The sequence below is a fragment of the Macaca nemestrina genome, chromosome 5 (assembly GCF_043159975.1).
Source record: "Macaca nemestrina isolate mMacNem1 chromosome 5, mMacNem.hap1, whole genome shotgun sequence".
In the NCBI taxonomy this organism is placed as follows: Eukaryota; Metazoa; Chordata; class Mammalia; order Primates; family Cercopithecidae; genus Macaca; species Macaca nemestrina.
The window spans coordinates 174,309,170-174,334,610 of NC_092129.1; the positions used below are offsets into that span (position 1 = coordinate 174,309,170).

The window sequence follows — 25,441 nt, forward strand, 5'->3', positions numbered from 1 at the left end:
GTGAGAAAGAAACAGATTTCAACTCTCATTTCTCACCACCTTGGCTTTTTAGATATCTAAGACCCTTGAGGACAGTGGCTACTACTTTTTCTTTTTTTTAAACTGAGCAGCAGCTTCCTAGTGAATTGTAGGAAATGGAAAAAGTATATAATGTCCATAGAGGCCACTCCATTGAATAAATAAGTGTGAAGTCCCAGATGACCACTTTGTTGTTTAGAAGTTGATAGGGGTGCCGGGCGCGGTGGCTCACGCCTGTAATCCCAGCACTTTGGGAGGCCGAGGTGGGCGGATCACAAGGTCAGGAGATCGAGACCACGGTGAAACCCCGTCTCTACTAAAAATACAAAAAATTAGCCAGGCGCGGTTGTGGGCGCCTGTAGTCCCAGCTACTCGGGAGGCTGAGGCAGGAGAATGGCGTGAACCTGGGAGGCGGAGCTTGCAGTGAGCTGAGATCGCACCACTGCACTCCAGCCTGGGCGACAGAGCGAGACTCCGTCTCAAAAAAAAAAAAAAAAAAAAAAAAAGAAGTTGATAGGGATTAGAAACAGCAATCAAAACAAACAAACAAAAAGGCCAGATGCTGTGTAGACATTTAGTGAATGTTGCAGCTCTGGGGGAGGAAAAGATCTCTTTCCAGACCCACCACGGGAGGCGTGGCTCAGGTCCCTGTAACAAAAGACAGACTAACAAGAGAAAAGCATACACATTTTTGTAACATAAGTTTTAGGTGACATGGGAGCCTTTATAAACGAAGATCCAAAGAGTAGATAAGCTTGCGTATTTTTATACTTAGGTTTGATGAAGAGTGGACAGTCATGGTGAAATACGATTCGAGGACAAAAAAGTATGATATAATGGTAATACACTGGGGGAACTTAGCAAGGGCTATTTGTTCAGATCCTTCTTGGACTGTCTGTGTTCAGTTTCTTTCCTCTGGGTGTGGGAAGGGTACTGCTCACATGAGGATCTTATGAGCTACTTCTGGGGAGAAGTGTGAGGGGAGTGAACTTTCTAGGTTTTATTGCCTCAAGGAAGAGCAGTGAGGAGAAGGCGAGAGTGGCTTTCCCGCTTAATATTTTGGGCTAGCAGATCTTGAATCTTATCACAGTTTAACCCTAATCCATATCCACTTCAACCTTCAGACAGTTTGGAGAACTGGTGGGGACGCCAGCCCTCTCTTTGAAATGGGCATTAAAACTCTTTCTGGAAAAGAATTCTTCTTAAAGGAAAAGAGATCTCTGACAGGATTCACCCAGAAACTAGGCAAGCCTCAGCTGGCTTATCTGCGAAATGGGTATAACAATGCCTGCCTACTAGAGGCATGTGAAAAATGACTGAGCTGACACTTGCAGAAATTCACAGTGTCAATACACAGTAAGAATTCAGAAGCTTCTTGAATTATTATTGTTATAATTATGATGTCTCTTTGTTAGTGATGCCTAAAAATTCTTACCTGTTGGAATTTTTCTTAAATTAATATGATAAATGTGTATATTCCAAATGACCTTTTTTTTTTCTTTTATTTAAGGTTCAGGGGCATGTGGGGAGGCTTGTTATACAGGTAAATGTATATCATGGGAGTTTGATATACAGATTATTTTATGACCCATATACTAAGCATAACTAAGGTATTTTTTCCTTGTCTTCTCCCTCCTCCCACCCTTCACCTTTGAGAAAGCCCCAGTGTCTGTAGTTCCCCTCTTTGTCAACATGTGTTCTTGTTTTTTAACTTTCGCTTATAAATGAGAGCATGTGGTACTTGGTTTTCTGTTCCTGCCGTTAGTTTACGTAGGATAATGGCCTCTGTCTCCATCTATGTTGCTGCAAAGGACATGATCTCATTCTTTTTTATGGCTGCATAGTATTTCATGGTGTATGTGCCACATTTTCTTTTTTTAAATTTTACTTTATGTTCTAGGGTACATGTGCACAACGTGCAGGTTTGTTACATATGTATACATGAGCCATGTTGGTGTGCTGCACCCATTAACTCGTCATTTACATTAGGTATATCTCCTAATGCTATCCGTCCCCCCTTCCCCCACCCCACAACTGGCCCCGGTGTGTGATGTTCTCCTTCCTGTGTCCAAGTGTTCTCATTGTTCAATTTCCACCTATGAGTGAGAACACGTGTGTACCACATTTTCTTTATCCAGTCTGCTATTGATGGGTATTTAGGTTGATTCCAAGTCTTTGCTATTGTGAACAGTGGTGCAGTAAATATACATGTGCATGTGTGTTTATGGTAGAATGACTTATATTCCTTTGGGTATATGCCCAGTAATGGGACTGCTGGGTTGAATGGTAATTCTGATTTCAATACTTTGAGGAATTGCCACACTGCTTTGCACAGAGGCTGAACAAATTTACATTCCAACTAACAGTGTATAAGCATTTACGTTCCCTGTAACCTTGCCAGCATCAGATAACCTTCAAATTAAACTTTTGTTGAGAACAATATAGATTATTAATTTTTTTCTTCAACAAGGAATCCTGAAGACCTTGTTAAAAATACTGGAGTATAGGTGAGGGGTGTTAGTCTCGGTTGTGAAGATGATTTTTCCCCTGGGGAGCCCACTTACTGTCAGAAGCAGAATCTGAGGACAGGTACCACAAAGGCATTGGGTATTGGTCAGCCCCCGAACTGAGGATTTGTTCCTCACCATTGGTCTCAAAGAAATTTCAGGAATGAGGTGGTAGCTAAGAATTTTCATTAACAAATTTCTAGAAAGAGTCCAATCAGCCTAATGGGCAGTTACATTATTTTGGTGCATTGTAATCAAGTACCTAATATTTTAAAGTATGGAGCTGGGCTGCAAAAAAATGTCATTCAAAGAGCTTGCTTTTGAGAGCCATCTGCATAAATAACTATTTATATCAAAAGGTAATATAGAATGTTTTTATTATTGTTATCATTTGTTTAGATGTCCATTCTATAGGCCCATTAGAGTGCAAGCCACATCTATTAATATGTTTGGCAGGTAGAAGACATTCCACATGAGCTGTTGAATGATTGTAACAGGGTACACTACAGATAAAATGCCAGAAGGGATCAGAGGACTAAGAAGTGCATCACGGACATCTTCAGGGAGAGAGGATAGTAGCACTAAGACATTGAGGTTGCAAAATGTTCAAAAACCTCGAAGCAGAACTACCATTTGACCCAGGAATCCCATTACTGGGTATATACCCAAAGTAATATAAATCATTCAGTTATAAAGATGCATGCACATGCACGTTCACTGCAGCACTATTCACAATAGCAAAGACATGGAATCAGCCTAAATGCCCATCAATGGTAGACTGGATAAAGCAAATGTGGTACATATACACTATGGAATACTATGCAGCCATAAAAAGGAACAAGATCATGTCCTTTACAGGGACATGGATCTAGCTGAAAGCCATTATCCTCAGCAAACTAACGGTGGAACAGAAAGACAAACACCGCATATTCTCACTTATAAGTGGGAGCTGAATGATGAGAACACATAGACACACTGTGGGGAACAATACACACTGGGGCCTGTCCAGGGTGCGGGGAGAAGGAGAGCACCAGGAAGAATAGCTAACATAGACTGGGTTTAATACCTAGGTGATGGGTTGATCTGTGCAGCAAACCACCATGGCACATGTTTACCTATGTAACAAACCTGTACATCCTGCACATGTACTCCGGAACTTAAAATGAAAGTTGAAAAAAATGTTCATAGTATTAAAAACTGCATCAAGTCTGTAGGGAAAAGTGAAGGCTGGCAATAGTTCCAATAACACAATGTGTTTTCCCTTCCTGCCAAAGAGAAGAGAAAGTATCTTGGACTAGTTGAAATAGCAACCCCCAATTTTTTTCCCCTGTGTCAGAACCAAACAAACCAACAAAAAATAATTACCTCCTGCCACAGTCAAGGAAAATTCACTCTTTAACAGCCTGACAAAATGTCACTGAATTACATCCATCCCTTGGTATCACCTAGCAAAATCCTGGATCCCCAAAGAAATACACTAGGCTATTTCACATTCAGTGTATATAAGAAAAGTACAAAATTCAGGGTGAAAACAAAAACAAGAAAAGCACCAAAACATCAAGAACTTGACAGGAAAGAGAAGTCAACTGAGGCTTTTTGCTTTCAGAATAAAAATGCTGTTGCTCAAAGTCCTACTCATTCCAATGGGCTCTACCCAATAACATCAAGTTTTTTCACTAACCACACAATTCTGCCTGCCAGTCACTCTGCTGGTAGTCTGTGGGAGACTGACAGTTAAGACAGTAAATGTTAAAGCAATGTAATTTTGTAATAACAGGAATACATTCACTAAACACATAGATGTGCATTGTGTATATAAATGATATAGGGACATTTAAGATATTTATTTCATTACATTTTTAAACACAAGTCTAAGACAGGTTTATCTTTATTCTCAGTCTGTGACTTGGAGAAATTGGCTTCCATAGCGTCGTTTGAGAGTGCAGAGCATCTTATGAACGGTAATTGGAGAGAGATGGTTATCTATTCCTGTGCAAAAAGAAAGAGTCGAGAAGCACTGCCCAAATGAATGGGCAGGGCTTCATTCCAGGAGAAGTACTGAGTGTGAGGAGGAAAGTCACTGTATACACCTGTAAGGTTACAGTTTTAATGGGTCTTGGAATGAGGTTACAGTGTTATAGCATCAAGGGTGGCTTTCCTTTGGCATCAGGCTGGGCTAGGAGGCAAACACACGAAGGTTAAGTGAAAGGGTTACTTATCAGTGTTTGAGCTGGCTCCTGAGTAAAGCAGTGGATATATGACTAAGCCCAAAGGTGTATCACTCCAGACACCAACGCACCACTTCCACATACTATGGCTTGGATCTTGTCCCAAATAACTCTACATCGTAATGTTGGTCTTCCAGTATTGTAAGGTGGGGCTGGTCAAATACGGTGAGTTAATTGTCTCTACCTCAGTCCCCTCATGTAAAATGAGGTAATAGCAACTCCCTTATTTGAGTTACTGTAAGAATCATCTTAAATCAAGTTAAATTATGGACTCTAAGCTTAGGCACATTCGCTTTGAGTATCTTGCTAAAAAGATTTTGAATAATTCTTTGGCAGAGACATTTGGAGCCTACTTGTCTTCTGACATTCAACCCCGAAGTATTTCTTTTTTTTTTTTTTTTTTTTTTTTGAGACGGAGTCTCGCTCTGTCGCCCAGGCTGGAGTGCAGTGGCGCGATCTCGGCTCACTGCAAGCTCCGCCTCCCGGGTTCACGCCATTCTCCTGCCTCAGCCTCCTGAGTAGCTGGGACTACAGGCGCCCACAACCGCGCCCGGCTAATTTTTTGTATTTTTAGTAGAGACGGGGTTTCACCGTGGTCTCGATCTCCTGACCTTGTGATCCGCCCGCCTCGGCCTCCCAAAGTGCTGGGATTACAGGCGTGAGCCACCGCGCCCCGCAACCCCGAAGTATTTCAAACAGAAAAGATTGCCTCCTTTGTTGATGCTGTTCATTAACAACGAATAGGGTTAGATCTCTGGGAAGAAAAATGCCCAGAATAAGCCTTGTGACTTTCAGTTGTGGCAGGATGAGGAAGTAAGTGTTCAGGTTATCTTAGTTTCCCATCCTGCCAGGATCAGGAGCCAAAAGGCACATTTTATTTTCCGATCCTGTTCTATAAGCACCTGGAAATTCTAGATAAGATATAACCAAAAGGGTTTTAAATTCATAAACACTCAAGAATGAATAGGATCTCCTTGGGTGCCAGGAATGAAGAGGAAATCAAAAACTAGAGAGGAAAATGTGTGAACTGGGGCTGTTGCTGCCTGGGAGAGGGAAAAACAGATCATCAGTCTTCTTGATCTAAAGGTTTGGATTCGTTTTTGGTTTGCATTTTTTTATCTTTTTATTTTTATGTACTTATTTTTAATCGATACATAATATTTGTATATGTTTTGGGGGTACATGTGATATTTTGATATATGCACACAATGTGTAATGATCAAATCAGGATACTTAGGGCTTCATTCACCTCAAACATTGGATTTTAATGACCATTCAGGAGATGAGACTTTGGGCCTTTTAGGTATAGGGTGTTGAAAGAGCCTTTTCCATAAATTTTGGATACTCAAAATGTGTCGAAAGGGATAGATAGACAAAAAATATGTCCACTAGACGGAGATAAAAGAATCTTTTTTGGAGAAAGAAAAACTTTTTTAAATGTTTCATTTAAAATACTGTTTCCCCTAATAATCTACAATTGAATTTCTTTAATAGAAAATATATAGGGTTAAAAATTAAAAATACTTATCATAGAGATTTGACCCTCTGAACAGAGAACTACTGAACTGGAAGCCAGATCTGAGGAAACTTCCTAGACTACATCTCTAAGAGATGAAAAAAGTGAAGTGAAAAGTGATTCGTAGTGATTTGCAAAGATTACAGAGCAGGTCTAACATACAACTTATACAATTTCCAGAACAGAGACTAGCTAGAACGAGGGAAAGATATGAAGAGCTTAACAGTTATTTATTAATTTCCAAGACTCATTGGAAGACATGAACTCTCAGATTAAGGGAACAGAAATTCTGAGGCAGACAAAGTAAAATCAATCCCCTTCTGGACACATTCTAGTGACACTTCAGACAGCAACAGTAGAGGACTGAAGACAACAGAAAAATATATTCAAAACTCTGAAACAAAGTTGATAAAGAAAAAAACTGTACTCACCTAACCTATTATTCAAGAGTGGATCAGAAGTGTCACAAATGAATACATTTTTGACTAAGGATATTGTAGTTGTTTCCTAGGTCTGCTATCAGAAAAATACCACAAACTTGGTGGCTTAAAACAGCAGAGATTTATTGTCTCATGGTTCTGGAGGCCAGAAGCCTGACATCAAGGTGCTGGCACAGCCATGCTCCCTCTGGGGCCGCGAGGGAAGGGCCTGCTCCTGGCTCTCTCCTAGCTTCTGGGAGCCCCTGGCATTCCTTGGTTTGCAGATCCATCAATCCAGTGCTTCACATGGCCTTCTCCCTGTGTGTCTTCACTTCATCTTCTGTCTGTGCCTTTCCGTCTCTGTGTTCAAATTTCCCCTTTTTCTACGGACACCAGTTATATTGGGTTAGGGTCCACCCCAGTGACCTCATCTCAACTTGGTTAAATCATAAAAGATTCTGTCTCCCAAAGAGGTCACATTCTAAGGTACTGGGGGATACGATTTCCACGTATCTTATTTTGGAGCACACCACCCGACACATAACAAGTATACCCTCAATGGAATGATAAAAGAACTTACAAAGGATGTTTTCAATTACAAGGAAAAAGGCAGAAATAAATAACACCTTTGTATTTTTTTTTAAATTTCTATATTTGAAATGTTTTGTAATTTTGCAAAGGAATATGAAAGACATGCCTTTTCTATTCTATTTTAATAAATATAAGGCAATTAAGAGACCCTGAATAACAAATGAAAGAAAAAAATGATCATATAATTTGTATAATTAAATGATTGTTTAGTCAACTAATTAACTCAATGAAAACTCAAAGTTAAGTCAAAAGGTTGTGGCTACAGCATCTTTAGTTTTCACAAGACAAATATGCCACAGTTTGGAAAGCGTAGCGTTAAACCTTTCAAATATGTGTGAGAATCTGTCTTGCTTATAATTTGCAAGATAAATAACTGTAAAATAGTACCACAGGAAAATATTTTTATGAGAAAATTACACAGATCCTTTGAGAGTTTGGTGAAAGATCTTACTCTGGCTTCAACTGTATTTGGTTACTTATCCATTAATGTGGATAAATACAGAATTTTTAGACCAGTACACAAGATTGAGAGAGAAATGTGTTAAATCATTTTTTAAAATGTAAAGTCAGACACAAATTAAGAATGGTGATGATTACTTTCTTATAACTGATTATCTCACATTATTATGCTTTTTGGTGACATTTTGAAATATCATTATTGAACTTTGACAATGGTATCTGAGCTGAAAGAACCTTCTGTTAATTGTTAGCTAGACCTGTTATGCTTGCAGTTCTCATTTTTGATGGGTGTGAGGATTGGCCAACCTAAAACAATGATACAAATAATAGGTTAAAGAAGCAAAAACAGCAAAATTCAGGCAAAGAACATTGATTAGTGAATTTTTTAAAATTCTTAAAGGTCGTGTACTCAAGTTTGGCTAAGCCTCAGGCAGATTTAATGAACATGACCAGAGCCTGCTGTATGCAGTGGGTAACCCAGGCTGACTCCAAATTTGCTGACATTACAGGGTTATTATTTCTGGAAAGATATATAATTCCGGAACAGTTTCTTTAGTGATTCCATTAAGACTCTGATTTCCTTCAATTTAGGGTTACAGATTTCATTTTTCACATTATCCCACACCACAAAGAAAATAAAATCATGTCTTGGATTGAGTGCCTATGTCAGCCAAAGGAAAAAAAATATTTAATTTTAATGGTACTTAACCCCATTTTATTTGATAAGTACATCTGTTTTTTTGGATCACATGTCAGTGTGTGAATGATGAAATTTAATGACTGCTAGTTTAAAGGCAAAAAATGATTTTGCTTACACTAAATTATGCAATCTTGAGGATTCCTTGAGGAAGAAGTAAACAGATGCCATCATATGGATGGTATTAAAGCACACACCATAGCAAAGAAGTTACTGGAACGGAGATCTCAGAGAACAGAATGTGGCCACCCAGGCTTCCTTATGACAGAATATGGAGATTTATTAGTCTCTAACTTTCAAGAAGTTCTACTGTTTAATTATTTGTGATCAGATGAGGCTTTTTCTTTGGACAAAGAGAATAAAATCAATTTAATTACTAATAAAATCTTTTGGGAATGTTATCACAGAAGTTTATTTTTGTATATTTAAATGTAAGGGCTAAACACTATAGTCCGAGATAAGGCAGAATGGTGATTCAGTGTGTGTTTTATAACCTGACTAGAATTCTGGCTCTAAAACCAACTTAGCAATGTGAGTAACAGCAGCTGTTTCTCAATCTACCTGTGCCTCCCCCATCTCAACTGCAAAATAGTCATCACAATAAGCTCCATCTCCTTAATCTTATGATGTCACCACCAGTAGGGTACTAGGTCAGAGTAAATGTGATAATGCAGTTCAGTGCCTGACATGCTGAAGGAGTAAAATAATGTTTAACTTAAAACAAACTAGCTTTAAAAAACCATAAACAAAACTCTAATATACACCTTCAATGAAGTTTTGGTTAACTAAAGTATGTTGTTGTTCTTCCCCTTCATATCAGGTCCATGATTACATTGTTTGAAAGGATATATGAATTGCTGTAAATGAACAATATTTATATTTTGATATCTTAAATCCTTCCTTTCTAAAACTAGTGAAGTTTTTAGACCCAGTAAGAAAGGAAAAGTTTGCTTTTCTTTGCCCTAATCCGATATGAATGGTGCCCGTAGAAGAAGAGATTAGGACACAGATGCACACAGAGGGAAGCCCGTGTGAGGAGACAGGAACAAGATGGCCATCGGCAAGCCAAGGACAGAGGCCTCAGGAGAAACCAGCCTTGCCAACAACTTGGGCTTGGAATTCTGGTTTCTAGAATTTTGAGAACATAGATTTTTGTTACTTAAGGCACCCAGTGTATAGTACTTTGTTATGGCAGCCCTTTCTTACAAATACAGGAGGGGCTCATGAAAATCTGGTGACAATAAATTGTTCATTTTCTGGTAAGAAAGGAGGAGTCACAAAAGACTTCAACCTTTTAGAAATCAACATGTGAATCTGGCATCGCTGAAATGAACTTAATCTGTGATAGGAGGGGTGCCTGGCTCCCCTGTTCCTTTCATTTAGCTACATTAATGGAGGTTCTGGGTAATTGTAGGCACATAGGTACCTCAGAGAAAATCTTACTGAAACTTCCTGTGCTGTTAGATTATTTTGTGGATCTATAGAATTTTTTAAAAGTTTACCAGCCAATTAATATGTATATATCAGTGTGGCAAGGTGTCATTATTACAGTAGTGGATGGGTACCATTTTTGTTTTACTGGAGGGAAATCCAATATGAATAAAATAGCAACTTTTCAAACATGACATTTAATCCATTCATGTAAATCAAACTGAGAATCTATTATTCATTATTAAAAGGGTGGCATATTTTTATTACACTGAGAATGAAACACAAATACTGTGAAAAATTTAGTGCCTTTTCTTGAAATTTTAAGACACTTATCATATAGTCATCTAGCTGGGACTGGCACTCACTTTAAAATATAGCCATAAAATTAATAAGTTTGAAGTTTTATGCCCGAAAAAAGGATGCTCAATTTCAGTGAAATAGGCAAATTTATTTTTTATTTAAAGCTTCCTAAATACTTAAGACGGTCAAGTACTTCAGTAATGCTCCAAGTCCAATATGTATATGAAGAATATAGTTCATATTCTTGTCATTATTAGTCATGGCCACCATGTTCTTCCCTGAGGTGCTTCCTGAAAACTGCATATATCAGAAACTGATTAAAATGACCTAAAGTATTAATTCTTAAAATATGATGAACCCAACATTTTACAAGAGGTTATTTTCTGTGTGACATTTAATATCTAAGAATTGAAATGATTTTAATAACTCATAGGAAGGAACAGTCTTAGTAAAACTAGACTGGCACATGATTGCTTTTATTGATTATTGGTTATTACCATTAATAATGGAGAGCTCTGAATATATTATATTGTGCAGCTTTAGAAAGTTTTTCATTATATCAGTTGGAGGAAGGCCCTTTGTGTTAGTTCTTAAAAGGGTCACTTCTGCTGGTTAAGGGGACCTCGGACTTGGGAGACTCTTGATTACCAGTGGCCCTTCGTCAATGACATGGACAGTCATGGGGCATCCTACTTCCAGCCATGGCCTCTCCCAACTCACCCCCCAACTTGCTTCCAACTGCTGCTGCACATGTGCCTCTCTGGTCAAGCAAAGGGACACCCCACTCTCTTGCCCCTTGCCCCCATGAGAACAAATGAAAACTTGACCCAAAGTGTAGTAATTAAGAGCACATCTTTAGAGTGAGGCTGACCAGAGTTGGAATCCTGGTTCTACTACTTACTAGCAATCAATACTTTAGGAAAATTATTTTTTTAAAAAATCCCTGGCCTCAGTTTTCTCATCTGTGAAATGAGAATCTAATATCTAATTCATAGGGGTTTTATGAGCATCAAATAATGTGATGTATCAGCTCTTTAGCATAGTAGATTGCATGTAGGAAATAACTGGCAGCTATAGTTATTTTTATAACAATAGTCCTTCATGTACAATGTTCTCTGCCTTCCTCTGTATGTTAACTTTCTACAGTCTTTCAAAACATTTCTTACAAAAGTCTCAGTCAATCCTTTCTTAATTCTCGCCTTTGAGAAAACTCAGTTTACACTAAATTTGATGCTACTTTTGTCTACATTACTTGCTGCTGGGTGATGTGAGAGGTTTCAAGGCAATGGGTACAGAAAGTCACTGTATCACTTATTCTCTGGGAGGAGTGAGAGAGTACCATTTACTGAGTGCCTGTAGTGTGCCAATTACGTCACTCTGCACTTGATATATACTATCAATGCTAACATCACATGACCCAATTCATTATTAAACCCATTTTGCAGGTGAGAAAAACTGAGGTTTCAGAAATGAGAACTTGCTCAGATGTTTGAAGCTGAACTTAAGTCCACATATGAATGACTCCTCAGCCCAACATCAACGTTCACAACATGCCCTAAAGGAAGCAGAAATCACTGATATATTGGTTTTTCATATCTGCAAATTACCCACCAATTTCTACCCTTTTTCTTTGTATTTCTATCAGATTTTTTTCTATTTCTAAAGCCAACTTTCTCTTCCTTTCCAGTCTCTGCTTTCTGTCTCTCAAAGGATATGCTCTGTATTATGTAGTAATAACGTTCAGAAAAGAAGCTGTCACATTGCATGACATTGACAGGTGGTCATTCAATCTTAAGAATACTTGGCAGCACCAGAATGTAAGATTCCTGAGAGCAGGGACTTTGGTGTTTTGTTAACTTCTGTATCATCAGAAACTAGAAAGGCATCTGTCTTAATAAATATTTTTTAAATGAACAATTCTAAGACTTACCAGAGTCACATTGAAGTTGTAAAAGAAACAACTATTGACTACCTTTTAGATGAAATTTTTTTTTTTTTTTTACTTTAAAACATCTTTGGTGTTTTATGCAGATTCACATTTTTAATTTTATTGGGAATGCTTTTATAATGCCATAAATTCATCTTTGTCCTTTGTGTCTGTTCTCTACATCTGTTCACATCCAATGTATTCAGAGTTAAGAATGCCCCAGTTACAAAATAGTAGTTCTTGTTCACTTGGCATGCAATTCAACAATCAAATCATTCTGAATTCTCTAAAGAGGAGGAACTTGCTTCTATATTTGAACTCACTCACATTCAGAGGGAATATGCTTTAATATTTCGACATCCATACAAAATGCTTTACAATTACTTTTAAGGCATTAATTCTCCTATGAACACTGAGTGAAGTCACGAAGGACTGAGTAGGGCAAAGAATTTTTCCAAGGTCACACTGCCTGTTAATTGCAAAGGATGGGCCTGGCTATCTTTTCCCATCATCTTTCTCATACATATATAAAGCAATAGTCAATGACTTTGAACTGATGAGGCTCTCAAAGCTTATGGTGGTGGCAAAAAACAGATTTATGTTCGAACAAAATCATCACTAAACTCTGGGACCAATAAAGGTCAATTTAGCAAACTGCAAATCAGGTCATATCCAGCCTCTGCTCAAGATTTTCCATTGCATTTAGATCTTCACTGCATCTATAATAAGATCCAAATGCCTTACCTGGGCCTTCAAAGAGTGTACGATCTGGCCTCTATCCCATTATCTGCTTTCATTGCATTCTAGTTTTTTGCTTGTGTATTTTATTTCAGCCTCACCGTCATTCTCTGAACACACTAAGCTCATTTCTTGCTGCAGGGCCACTGAATTCATTACTGCTTCTTGCCTAGTAGGGTTTTCTCTCACACCTTGACATGGCAGTTCTCAGGGTAAGGGTTGCTTCCTTAGGCAAGAGTTTCTTAACAGAATAGCCCCCTCCTCTAGTAATTTTCTAGTCCATTGCTATTTATTTTCATTATTTCAATATCAATTGTGATAGGCTAAACATTTATCACTACTGATAAGGTCTCATATATATTTGTCTATTGCGTATTCTCTTTCCTATCAGAGTATACTCAGTGAGAGTAGAAAGCTTTTTGTCTCACTCAATTATTTTTATCCTCAGTGCCAAAAGTGGTGTCTAAATGCAAAATTGAGATTTAATAAATGAGCATGAATGATTGGAGGGAAACAGTAAAGTCAGAGATGGGGGTTTTGATATAGCCAACTCAATTCAGTAGCTGGAGAAACATGAGCAAGTCATTACTTTCCTAAATCATTTTTTTTCAATCACCTGTAAAATGGGCTAATGTCAGCAGCGTAACAAGGTTGACGTGCACATCAAATGTGATAATGTGCATGTAAGAGCTTTGTAAAATATAAAATGCTGCACAGGCATTAACTTCATTGCTAGATATCTTTGGTGCAATGTGGGCTGCCTAAAGGGAAAACGTTGATGAGCAATTATTGCCAAAAGTTTTCTCCTTTCCAAATGATATATTTCCATGCTCCTTGTAAAGCCATTTGTGGTTAATTTGTTGGTCTTTGATCTAATCAGGCTGCAGATGTTCAAAAATGCCATCTTTTTGTGCATTGAGGCTCACTCACTGGAGTTTGTAAAAGTAATGGGCTGTGCCCAATTTTTCCCCAATGTGTTCAAGTCTCAGGGACAATGAAGGGAAAGATCTATCTTTTGCCTAACAAGGAGAAACTAAAAGAAAATTTGACTTTTTGTTTTCACAGTCAAAAAAAAAAAAAAAAAAAAAGTGAGAGAGAGGAGGAGAATCCCAGAACTGAACTTTCTAAATTAAAATATTCAATTAGATTTTTTCCATCTCTCTAGAGTGAAATATTTGTAGTTGAACATCTGAGTAGCATGTGAAGAGATGAGTTATGACATACTGAGGTTGAGGTCAGGTAATGGAATTGTAATATAATGAGATGACATATCATATATTTCTTCTTGATTTCAGTCATTTTTGATGGAAAATGGTGGAAAGGTCATATTGCTTAACCAGTAATTATCCAGGTATGACTCAATTAGATTTTAGGCAGAAATGTAGTTGTCGTAAGCAGTAGGAGATCCAACATATGATCAAGGACTCACAAACCTGGCTTGCTTATCTTTGTGTCCATACTGGGTGGTGATTCTCAGGAAGGTGTGGGCTGAAAGACCATCTGATTCACAATTACCTTACATTCTTGTTAAAATTCAGAGTACCAAGCCCCACCCCAGACTTACTAATTCAAGGTAAGCGTGAGGTCTGGGAAGTCTACACTTTCAATAATGACTCATGGGTAATTGTTTTACAAACTAAATTTCTGAGACTGAGAGCTTAGGGTCTTGAAAACATCACAGTATGATTGTTGGTGCTTCTCAAATAATTAAATTAGTTGTTGAGAAATTGTAAAATTAGATTCCGGGACTTTAGGTTTGAGAGATCATGGAATTGTGCCCCTCATTTAAGGAAAATTTTCATTCAGAATTATTCATTTGTAAGCTAACTGGTAAACTTAGCCCTTTAGAAAGACTTATTCTTTAAGAATCCCTGATAGTAGGATTTTATTGTAGTAAAAATGCTTTTTCTTGATAGGCAATTTGTCTGTTTTGGTTACCTGCAGTCGAACCGAGCAATTTAGGAGAGAACTGGCTAGATAGAGAGAAATATCTGGAAGGGGAGCCCCGGCTTCTCAGTTTGTAGGAATCAGGAAAAGCAGTAAATAGGATAGAGCAGAATGACCTTGAGGTCTCTCACCATGAATCCAAGGTGGGTTGTTTCCTCCTACATTCAGGAAGCTTAGCATGACTGACTGGTGCAGATTGCCTAAAATCAGATCCCAGCTCTAACCTCCACATCGTTTTGTATGACCTTGGACCTTCCCCCAGTTGTGTTATTTGTAAAATTGAGTCTATAGAATCTACTTTCTAGGATTGTAGTGGCTATTGAGTTAATAAGGATAAAATGCTTTCAAAAAGTGTCTTGCACTTAGGGAATGAAACTTAACTGTTGATATTATACTAATTTTTAAAATTAAGGAACCAAAAAAGTAAATTTCCTAAAACAGGAACCGGGAACTACTAGATTTGACATGAGAATGCTGGTTTTCCCATGGTATAGGAAGTAAGAATCTCTCTCTTCTGTTTAGAAGCAATGACAGTTGTAGTTGTTACTACCCTGTGTTCTTGATCCCTAGGCCAAGACAGGTTTCTAAGAATAGCTACTTTTTCTTATCTTATAGCAGAAAGACTGGAGATTAGAGCTGAGTTACCTATTTATTTTTCTGGACTGAAAGAATGGAAAAAACAGTAATGGTTCTATGAAACTTTCAGGGGATAACCTAGATGACTCTATTCTGTGGCTTCAGTTCCCACTCAGGTATTCAGAATTGTCTGCCTCAAAGAGAAAATTTTGTTATTTCTAATGCACATTAAGTATACTGATTTGCTGTGTTGACTATCCCTATTCCTCATAGAATGTCAGACTTGGAAGATATCCTTGAGTTTAGTTCCGATTCTCCTTGTCTGACACACCATCCTTGGGTCTGTGTCTGGGTCCTATCAGTGTCTCTGCCTGTGTGTTTGCTTGAGAACCTGTGGATTAGAAATAATAACCTCGAAGGTCTTGTCCAAACTGAAGACAAGATTCCTTGATCATAATGAGCAAAATACCTTGGGGGAGGAAGAAGAATTTCCTGATGAATAGGCTTTCGTGAGAAAATAATTTTCTCTCTCTCTCTGTGTGTGTGTGTGTATGTGTACAGGCATTTGAAAAATAATTTTGACAATATTTAATATGATATGTATTATACATGTTAATATGTATTTAAGTATGTGTTTAAGAGGAGACAAAATTAGAAATTTAGATTGCTATGATACTGCATTAGGGTCCTGAATATGATGCTAAGGAATTACCATTTATATGGTAAATATATGATGTCAGGCAAAAAACAACCAAAAGTAGAACTTATAATAAACCAAGTTTCTGGAGACCTTTTGTGCAGTGCCAGAAATAAAAGTAACTTTATGTTACCAGAGGAAAGAAGCAGGGCAAAGAAGTAAAAGTTAGATTTTACCATATGATTTATAATATTTTATATTAAATTCAGAATTTCATGATAAGGAAATATGGATACTTGTCTAAGTGTGTTCCTTTGACAGTCATTAATGAGTTTTTTTGTTAGGTATCATTGATGGGTCTTTATGATTTCTCCTTATCTTTGATTTTCAATCAGTTTGATTATGATATGCCTGGGTGGTATTTTCTTTGTATTTCTTCTGCTTAAGATTTTCTGAGCTTCTGGTTTTGTAGATTGATGTCTTTCATCAATTTTGGAAAATTCTCAGCCATTATCTCTTCAAATACTTTTTCCTGAACTATCATCTTTCTCTTCTCATTTTAGGATTCCAAATGTATGTGTGTTAGACTGTTTATTACTGCCCCACAATTCTTTCATGCTGTAGTCTATTTTACTTTTTTTATTCTTTTTGACTTTATGCCTCAGTTGGAATAATTTCTATTGACCTCTGTTAGAGTTCACATATCCTTTTTCTGTTGTGTCCATTTCTGCTGTTATGCCCATTTAATAATTTTATTATTTCAAATACTTTAGATTTCTGTTCTAAACATTTTAAAAATTCTTTTCTGAGCTATTCAAAACTTTTTCAGTTATTTCTATCTTTTCCTCTAATTTTGGGTCCTATTTGTAATGATTGTAGTCTTAGTTAGTTCCAACATCCGGCCATTTGTGGGTTGGTTTCATTGATTGGTTTTCTTTTGTTCATGCATCACATTTTCCTCCTTCCATGGATGTCTCACAGTTGTGTATTAGATGCCAGATATTGTATATAAGCCAATTACAGAGACTGGAGTGGAAAATATTTCTCCTCCACAAGGGCTGATCTCTCTGATCAAATTAGGAATTGAGCTTAGTTGGGGTTGAGTTTATAGCTTTAGTTAGTTTTAATTTACTACCAGTTTCCAAAGCTTTAAGCTGTAAAAGGTCCCTCCTTCCAGCTGGGCTTGCTTATCCATGCACCATGTAACTAACATTCTGCTCTGCTCTCCAGTGCTGTCCCAGGATTTCTGTGCCACTGGAAATCTCTTTTTGCTCCCTATCTAGACTCAATTGCCCACATGCTGCTGAGCACTTGTTAAAAGTCCCACGGTTGAGAATTGGTAAATAGTGAGAACTTGCTCTTTGTCTGAGGCTGATATGTTTTCAGTGTTCCATAAGAGCCCATGATGGTTAAAAGTTCAGCCAGTTTCTCTTTCCCCTGCAAAGTAGTCTACCCAGTGACTGGTCTGCTTCCTCACCTGTTTCCTGGGATTAAAGCTGCCTCTATCCTAGTTCATATAGGAAGGGCTGATCCCTCTATGAGATTTAGTTTCCTCTAAATTTCTTTGTGTCCCCAGTTTCCCAATGGGTTAAAAATACAATTTTGTAATTTAACTGATTTGTTTCCTTTTTATGATGGAAGTGTTGGTTACTTTTGATCATCTTCATCATAACCGGAAGCAGGACCTTGAAGGCTCTCTGATTTTTGAAATCACTTAGTATACTTATTTTCTGTAAAAATAATAATCATTACCAAAAATCCAAAAGTCCAGAAAAATGAACAATGTTTTGTGAATGTGCATGGTTATCATTTTTGCATTTACTCTAGTCCTCTCTGGAGTGCTTTAATTTAAAAGTATACCTAAAAGTAGTTTAAAAGTGTATCCTTTACAGTTTTTTTTTTTTTTTTTTGAGACGGAGTCTTACTGTGTTGCCCAGGCTGGAGTGCAGTGGCCTGATCTCGGCTCACTGCAAGCTCCGCCTCCCAGGTTCACCCCATTCTTCGGCCTCAGCCTCCCGAGTAGCTGGGACTACAGGTGCCCACCACCACGCTGGGCTAATTTTTTGTATTTTTGGTAGAGACGGGATTTCACCATGTTAGCCAGGATGGTCTTGATCTCTTGACCTCATGATCTGCCCTGCCTCGGCCTCCCAAAGTGCCGGGATTACAGGTGTGAGCCACCACACCCGGCCTATCCTTTACATTTTTAAAGTGTAAGGAATTTTACCTTCTCTTCCAATCCTCCATTTAACAGTAAGACTTCCAAATTCCCGTTTGCTTCTTGGATTCCGTTTTTTCTCCACTCACCTTTCACATGTACCTTTTGCAATATGGAAGATCAACTGTATCACCCTTATGCTATGCAGTGGAATTCAGCTTTGCAGCAGCTCTTCCTTCCAGAGGGGTACTCTTCTCTTTTAACTTTTATTTTAGGTTTGGGGGTTCATGTGAAGATTTTTTACATAGGTAAACTCGTGTCGTGGGGGTTTGTTGTACAGATTATTTCATCACTCAGGTATTCAGCCCAGTACTTGAAGGTGGAGGGTGGGAGGAGGGAGAGGAGCAGCATCACAGAGGCGTTCTTCATGGCATTCACTAAATTAAGGGACTCTGAGGCTATTATAATCGCCACCTACCAGGACTCTCCTGACGGAGGGCATTGATAGTTGGGGGAGACCAACACATATATTTTTCTTAACATATGGTATTTAACTACAAAGCTACTGAAAAATCATCATGGGATAGCTATGGAAGTACTCAGATTTGTGAAAAGGATCCTCTGCAAAGTACGCTGAAATTTAGTGGCCTTTCTCGCCAAAGAGGAAACGAATGAATTACAAGCTACATACTGCAGGGCAGAAGATTTCTCCTACAATATGCAGCCAAGGAAAGGCACCAAACGAAAAACTACAACTGTTATCAGATAAAGTCATTTCCTTTAGTTAACAATTTATGGCTTTCATTTTCCTTCTCAGTATCGGTGACTAGGTGTGGTCTTGTTCACATGCTTAACTATTTTAGGGGCTGTCAGGGTAGTTGCATGTGACTCCCCCATCTTGTAGAACACGTTGAGATGGAGTTCCTCTTGAGGTGACACAGGACTGCATGGTATTTATTATTGTGCTTGGTAGCCTTGAACTATTTCTCACATACTCAAAAAAATGATGCTGCTGCTTTACATGTTCACAGATGTATTTTAACCTTGACTATGCTATTTTTCTGTTTATTAAAATGAACTATTACTAAGTCATCTTAGAAGTGGTTGGGATGGTCCTAGAATAAATAAATTTTATAAAGGCACATGTCATATTTTCTGGGAACGTTTGTATTTTTTTTTTTTTTTTTTTTTTTGAGACGGAGTCTCGCTCTGTCCCCCAGGCTGGAGTGCAGTGGCCGGATCTCAGCTCACTGCAAGCTCCGCCTCCCGGGTTTACGCCATTCTCCTGCCTCAGCCTCCCGAGTAGCTGGGACTACAGGCGCCCGCCACCTCGCCCGGCTAGTTTTTTGTATTTTTTAGTAGAGACGGGGTTTCACCGTGTCAGCCAGGATGGTCTCGATCTCCTGACCTCGTGATCCGCCCGTCTCGGCCTCCCAAAGTGCTGGGATTACAGGCTTGAGCCACCGTGCCCGGCCGAACGTTTGTATTTACTAAGTGGATGATTACATTAACTTTGAGAAGAAGATATTTATAGCTTTGTTTTTTATTGAGAGAGAACTCAAATGCATGGAAACTTGTATGTAAAAGAAGTGACTTCCTAAGACCGCAACAAAATTAATGATAGAATTGAGTCAGTACTGGACAAATTCTTAATTCATCTACTTTGAATGTATAGCTGAATACATAGGAGTTTAGTGTAACAGGGGCTCTAGTTTTCACTTCTAAATGCAGGGCTAAAAATAGATGAAATTATTGTCGATAGTATCAGTTCAACTTGATTTTTAAATGATGGCCCAAAACAGGATTCTGACTCCTTCTCCCAATTCAACTTTTATTCTCGTATCACAAAGGTTACTCACAGCCAACTAGCCAAATGAAAAGTACAGCTTGAATAAGGTTCTCTTTTGTCAGTGATTTGTGCCTAGTGTTTTTAGCTTTCCCATAGGCTGTTGTAAAAAAATGATAAATCTGGTTTAAATAAAACCTGATCCTGTTAATGGTTTAATAGCAGCTGCCACAAGGTTATGGCATTTTTCAACAGATGCCTCTGTTTCATTTTATACCTAAACTAAGTCTTGGAATATTTGTAAAAATAATATACAATATACCTACACACTTTTGGTTAAATATGTGTTTAAACATAGTCTAAGTTCCAATCTTTGTCTACTTGTAATTATCCACACAAAATTCTAAAAAGAAATCGAAGGCTGTAACTCAGTTTTTAAAAACAATTGTTTGTGTCTTACATTTCTCTAAATTTTGTTTTAAGGTCATGGAATAGGCTCCATCTCTACATCTGGGGACTTGATCAGTGGCTTGGTCATTCTGATTATTTCGCCCATCTTTACATTCAGTTCTATTTATTTGGCACTGACAACTCACTTATACAGCATGTGCATTATAGTGTCAACTGAAATAAACAGAAAAATCACAAAATTAAGTAGGACTCTATTTATTCTTCCAGAGGTGGACTTTGGAATAATAATTCAAGTTATTATTATGGGTAGGATAATTTGTGATAATGTATTTAATAACTTTTTAAAAAGCATTTGTTCTGTGTGATGCAGTTGTGCTGGGTAAGTGAATGATACAAAAATGAATGGCAGGCATTCAGAACAATGACTCTTATGGAAGATAGAAATAGTTATACAGTAGAGGTGCCAGCTCGATCAAAGAGGAATGAAATGAAAACACAGACTACTATGTGAGTTAACATGTTGCAAACTTGATTTCTAAAACGCATGAAGTTTAGACTCTTTAACTGGCAGGGTCAAATTTGTGTAGATCACATTTTCATGGTTGCTCAATTACCTGGGGCTAGAAGGACTGTGAATGTAAAGACATCCAATGGTGAGTTTTCAAGGGCCAACCACAGGAGTATAGACCAACGTTTTACTTAATTCTAAATTGTGTATAGTCATCACTGAATGTAACGTGTTTCTAAAACCACAAGCGTCTCTATCTTCTCTTTTCTTAATATTTTTCATAGGTGCTCCCTCAAAAGAAAAATGTGAGCCCTGGCATGGCTTTCTTGTTTGAACTCTTTCTCCTTCATGGCACATATGCTTGCCTGGACCAGGCTGTGGGCTGGGCAGTGTTCCCTTTGTGTGATAACAACTTTAATACAGTGGAGGGAAAATATAAGTGTCCCCTTCTCCGAGGACATTATGACCAGAAACTCAGCAACTTTAGGAAGATTGAAGATTTGATTTGTCTGGACTTGGACCATTGGCTGTGCAATCTCTATTTTCAGGTTTGCAATATGATTTTTTAAGTGGCAAGGAATTAAAATGTTTTCTAAAGCTGCCTCTTTCTAGCCTTCAGCTTCCTTTCATGCCATTGGAAAATTTAATAAGTAAAGTGGCATAGAATGGTAAAAGTTGTTACATCTTAATGCTGATTTCTGATAATACAGATTAAATCAATATTTGGAAAAAGGAATAAAATTATAGAATTAGTGGGAAATCGAAAGATCATTTAATAAAATTTTCTGCGTTGTGAATGGGCCAGAGCTGCCACTCAAGTCTCAGTTCACAATCTGTCACTGCTGGGGTAGAGTGTGCAGCTTCATCTCATCAACGTGGGGATGGAGCTCTGGTAAGTTTCCTTGTCAAGGTGAATCACTTGATACCAGGCGTTCAAGACCAGCCTAGTCAACATGGTGAAACCCTGTCTCTACTAAAAAGCTACAAAAACTAGCCAGGCTTGGTGGCACACACCTGTAATCTCAGCTACTTGAAAGGCCGAGGCAGGAGAATTACTTGAACCCAGGAGGCGGAGGTCGCAGTGAGCCGAGATCGCACCACTGCACTCCAGCCTGGGCAACAGAGCAAGACCCTATCTCAAAAAAAAAAAAAAAAGTGTTTACTGAGCTTCTATTGTGCATTGGGCATTGCCTGCTCTAGGGATGCAAAAAGGATAAGCATTCCAGTGCATTCATGGTGTGTTCCTTGTACCCAAATTTATTCTTCCTGATTATGATGTTTTTCCCCAGATTTTTTGTGTCATATAATGCCATAAATTGTTCTTCTTCACCTTCATGTTTGAAGTTTTACTTATATCTATGTAATGTATCTGTCTGTCTGTCTGTCTACCTATCTGCTTACCTAACTGATAGAACTATTCAATTGGGTGTTCCCAGGAAGCACAAGTAATTTCATCCTTAAAATCAGCAACGGTCTTCCTGTTTCCTATTTACTTTGAGTAGAATTACCTGGCATTTTTTCTTCTTATCTAATTCCATTATAATGTTTTGCTGAAATGTCGTGTTGGGGCAGTGCAGGTATGCTATTAATAAAATAATGTTTATATGAATATGTACCTGTCTATTCATTTTGGAAATAGTGCCATCCTAAGATAAATCTGATTGCACACTAGAATTCTGTGGGAAGTTTTAGAAATACCTTTGCCTGGGTTCTAGTCTCAGATATTTTAATTTAGTTGTTTTGTGGTGGGGTGTCAGGCATCAGAACTTTTTAAAACCTTCTAAGAATCAGAAATGCTGATATAAATAAGCTTGAAAAGGAAGACTATTATAAGTGAATGTAAAAAAAAAATTGAAAATTTATCTAAAGGTTGAAGATAACTATAGAAAATCCATAAGAAAATATTTTAAAAATTGGTGACCTGAATTCCATATCAAGAGTCAAAATAAATATAGCCATAAGAAAGTAAAGTTTGAGCTGGGTGTGGTGGCTTATGCCTGTAATCTCAGCACTTTGGGAGGCCGAGGCAGGTGGATCACCTGAGGTCAGAAGTTTGAGACCAGCCTGACCAACATGGTTAAACTTTGTCTCTACTAAAAATACAAAAATTAGCTGGGCGAGGTGGCAGGTGCCTGTAATCCCAGCTACTCAGGAGGCTGAGGCAGGAGAATCGCTTGAACCTGGGAGGTGGAGGTTGCAGTGAACCAAGATCGCGCCACTGCACTCCAGCTTGGGCAACAAGAGCGAAACTCTGGCCCAAAATAAATAAATAAATAAATAAATAAATAAGTAAATTTTGGTCTAACTCATGTGGAAGACATCTATAATTATTAACTGACTTTTTCACTAACTGTTTCCTAAAATTCAGCGTTCTATAAATTATGGGATGGAAAGTCAGAACCAGCTTTGTTTTATAAAAGACAATTTATGTAGTACTGTTATTCATCATAAAGACAGTATATATTTGAGGTTAAATTCGAAGTGGTGTTTAATATTTGCAAGGTCAAGAAAAGTGGGTATATTTTAGCAGCATTAGAATAATTTGATTTGACCAAAATCTACTTGAATTTGAACGTATTACTAAAATTTGCCTCGTTTTTTTCTGACTTTCTATTAAAAATACTCTGTAGAGAAAAATAAGGAATACTATAATTTATTTGCAGAGTTCAGCTGGCCTTATCCATTAGAAATGGGTGCAATTGTCCACTAACATTCTTATTTGATAGACAATAAAAATAATTTTCTCCTTCTGAACATTTCATGAGGAAGTTAGTCTTATTAATGAGAATAATAACATGCAAGATGCATGATTTTCTGATTATAGGCAGAATAAGTAGGCATGTAGATCCTTCTCTCTCATGAGGACAAAAACAAAAAACTTCTTTTCTGGAAACCTCAGTTTCCTCTTATGTGAAATTCTAAAAGTTGTGGATTTTTCCAATATAAGTTTTCTCAAATGCAAACATTTTTGAACAAGTTAATGCTGTATTTACTCAGAAAAGAATAAGTTGGAATTGGGAAGAGAAAAGAGAAGTAATGCAGATGATGGAACAGCAAAGTGTTTTTTTGCAATGCCCTGTTGGAAGATAAAAAGGAAACAAGTCAATCCAGGTGAATCCTGAACATTTCTCTCCTGGGTCAGTCAGTGTGGAGAAACTTATACTGTCAACGAGGGGCTGGCAGAGCCAGGTCACGTGGCTTAGCCATGAATTCACGTGTTCTTTCACGGTGTCATTAGGGATAGTACTCAGACTAATAACCCTGAGCATCCCAGAGGAGATTGGCCAACAGCTCTGAGACTCCCCACAGCATGTGTGTAAGGATGCAACAGTGAAAATGATGTCAGAAAGATAGCCTGTCACTCTTTCCCAGGAAACTTTGTCTGTCAATTCCTCACTTTCCTGAATATTTCACTTCTTGTGTCATTACTGTCTCCAAGCACTTTTACTATTAAAATTTTAAACATAGAGAAAAATTGAAAAAATTGTATAATGAGCACTCATTCACTGCTAGATTCTACAATCTTGTCATTTCTTGTTGAACTTAAAATATTATTTCTTGGAGATGGTAAATAGTGAATGAATATTTGCTAATTTTCTCCTAGTATGAATGTTAGATAGTGTTATTTGGAAGAAGAAATTTTAAAAATTATAAACTGAAATAAAGGAGAAACTAATATATAGAGAGCAAATGGTACTATCTGAAGCACTTGTGTAAATTTGTTAATGCAAAAAACCTTCATTCTTTGTAATGCAACCAAACAAAAGCATATAATGTATGGAAAACTGAATTTATTATTGATATTTTAGCTTTTTCAAATTGTCTCTTTTTTAAAGATGAAAACTATGTAATAGTTTCAACAATTTAGATAACAGATTGATCTCTTAATAGGTCATCAAACTTCCTTTGCATCTTGATGGTCAAAAAAATCACGAAAGCCATACTCGACTTTCCCCTGAATTTCCAGTTTGCCTAATGGCTAAAGGAGAGAAAGCAGAATCAGGAGTGGATAATACAGCTGGCCTTTCAGAGAAAGAAACAGAGAAGAACGCTTGTGCCTCAATGGATGAGGAAGAAGCTAAATCCACGGTATACTCTTCTCAGGGTTGGTTGACTTTTTTTTCCCCAGCATTCTATTGCTAGTATTTCACGTCGTGTTGTATAAATTATATTACGAATATAAGAAACTATCATTCTTTTTAAATATGTTTGAATATTAGTTTTTATATCACTTTGTCTATTACATACGTAAATATAAAATAACATCATTGAAACAAGTCTTTCTCCACGTCCTTATTGCTTTGAAAGTTTTTTTGTTGTTCTTGTTAAGGGGGCATAATTTGACTTCTGTTGGTTCTTATTTTTAGATTTCAATTTTTCTTGCATGCTTACAAGACTGGTAACCAAAAACTGGCTATGAAAGATAACATATTTTCAGAAAAATAGTTGTCAATTAATATAGTTTATTTTATTGGCCTTTGTCTTCAGGACTGGTTTAGTCAGGCAGTAAATAAGCAAATAAAGTTTTTTGAAATAGTCAATCTACAAAAATTCCAACTTACAGAATATATATGCTATTAGAGATTA

General features: G+C 37.5%; 1 protein-coding gene across 1 annotated transcript in view; it reads left to right on the forward strand.

Moving 5' to 3' along the window:
- The window catches only part of LOC105487432 (uncharacterized), a 143,614-nt gene extending 118,483 nt beyond the window's left edge, over nt 1-25,131 (forward strand). Inside the window, exons 14-15 of the mRNA XM_071096134.1 lie at nt 21,139-21,402; nt 24,746-25,131. Coding sequence (XP_070952235.1) covers nt 21,139-21,402; nt 24,746-24,997 — 516 coding nt within the window. The 3' untranslated portion in view covers nt 24,998-25,131. The remainder of the gene's footprint in view (nt 1-21,138; nt 21,403-24,745) is intronic.
- The last annotated feature ends 310 nt before the right edge of the window (nt 25,132-25,441 follow it).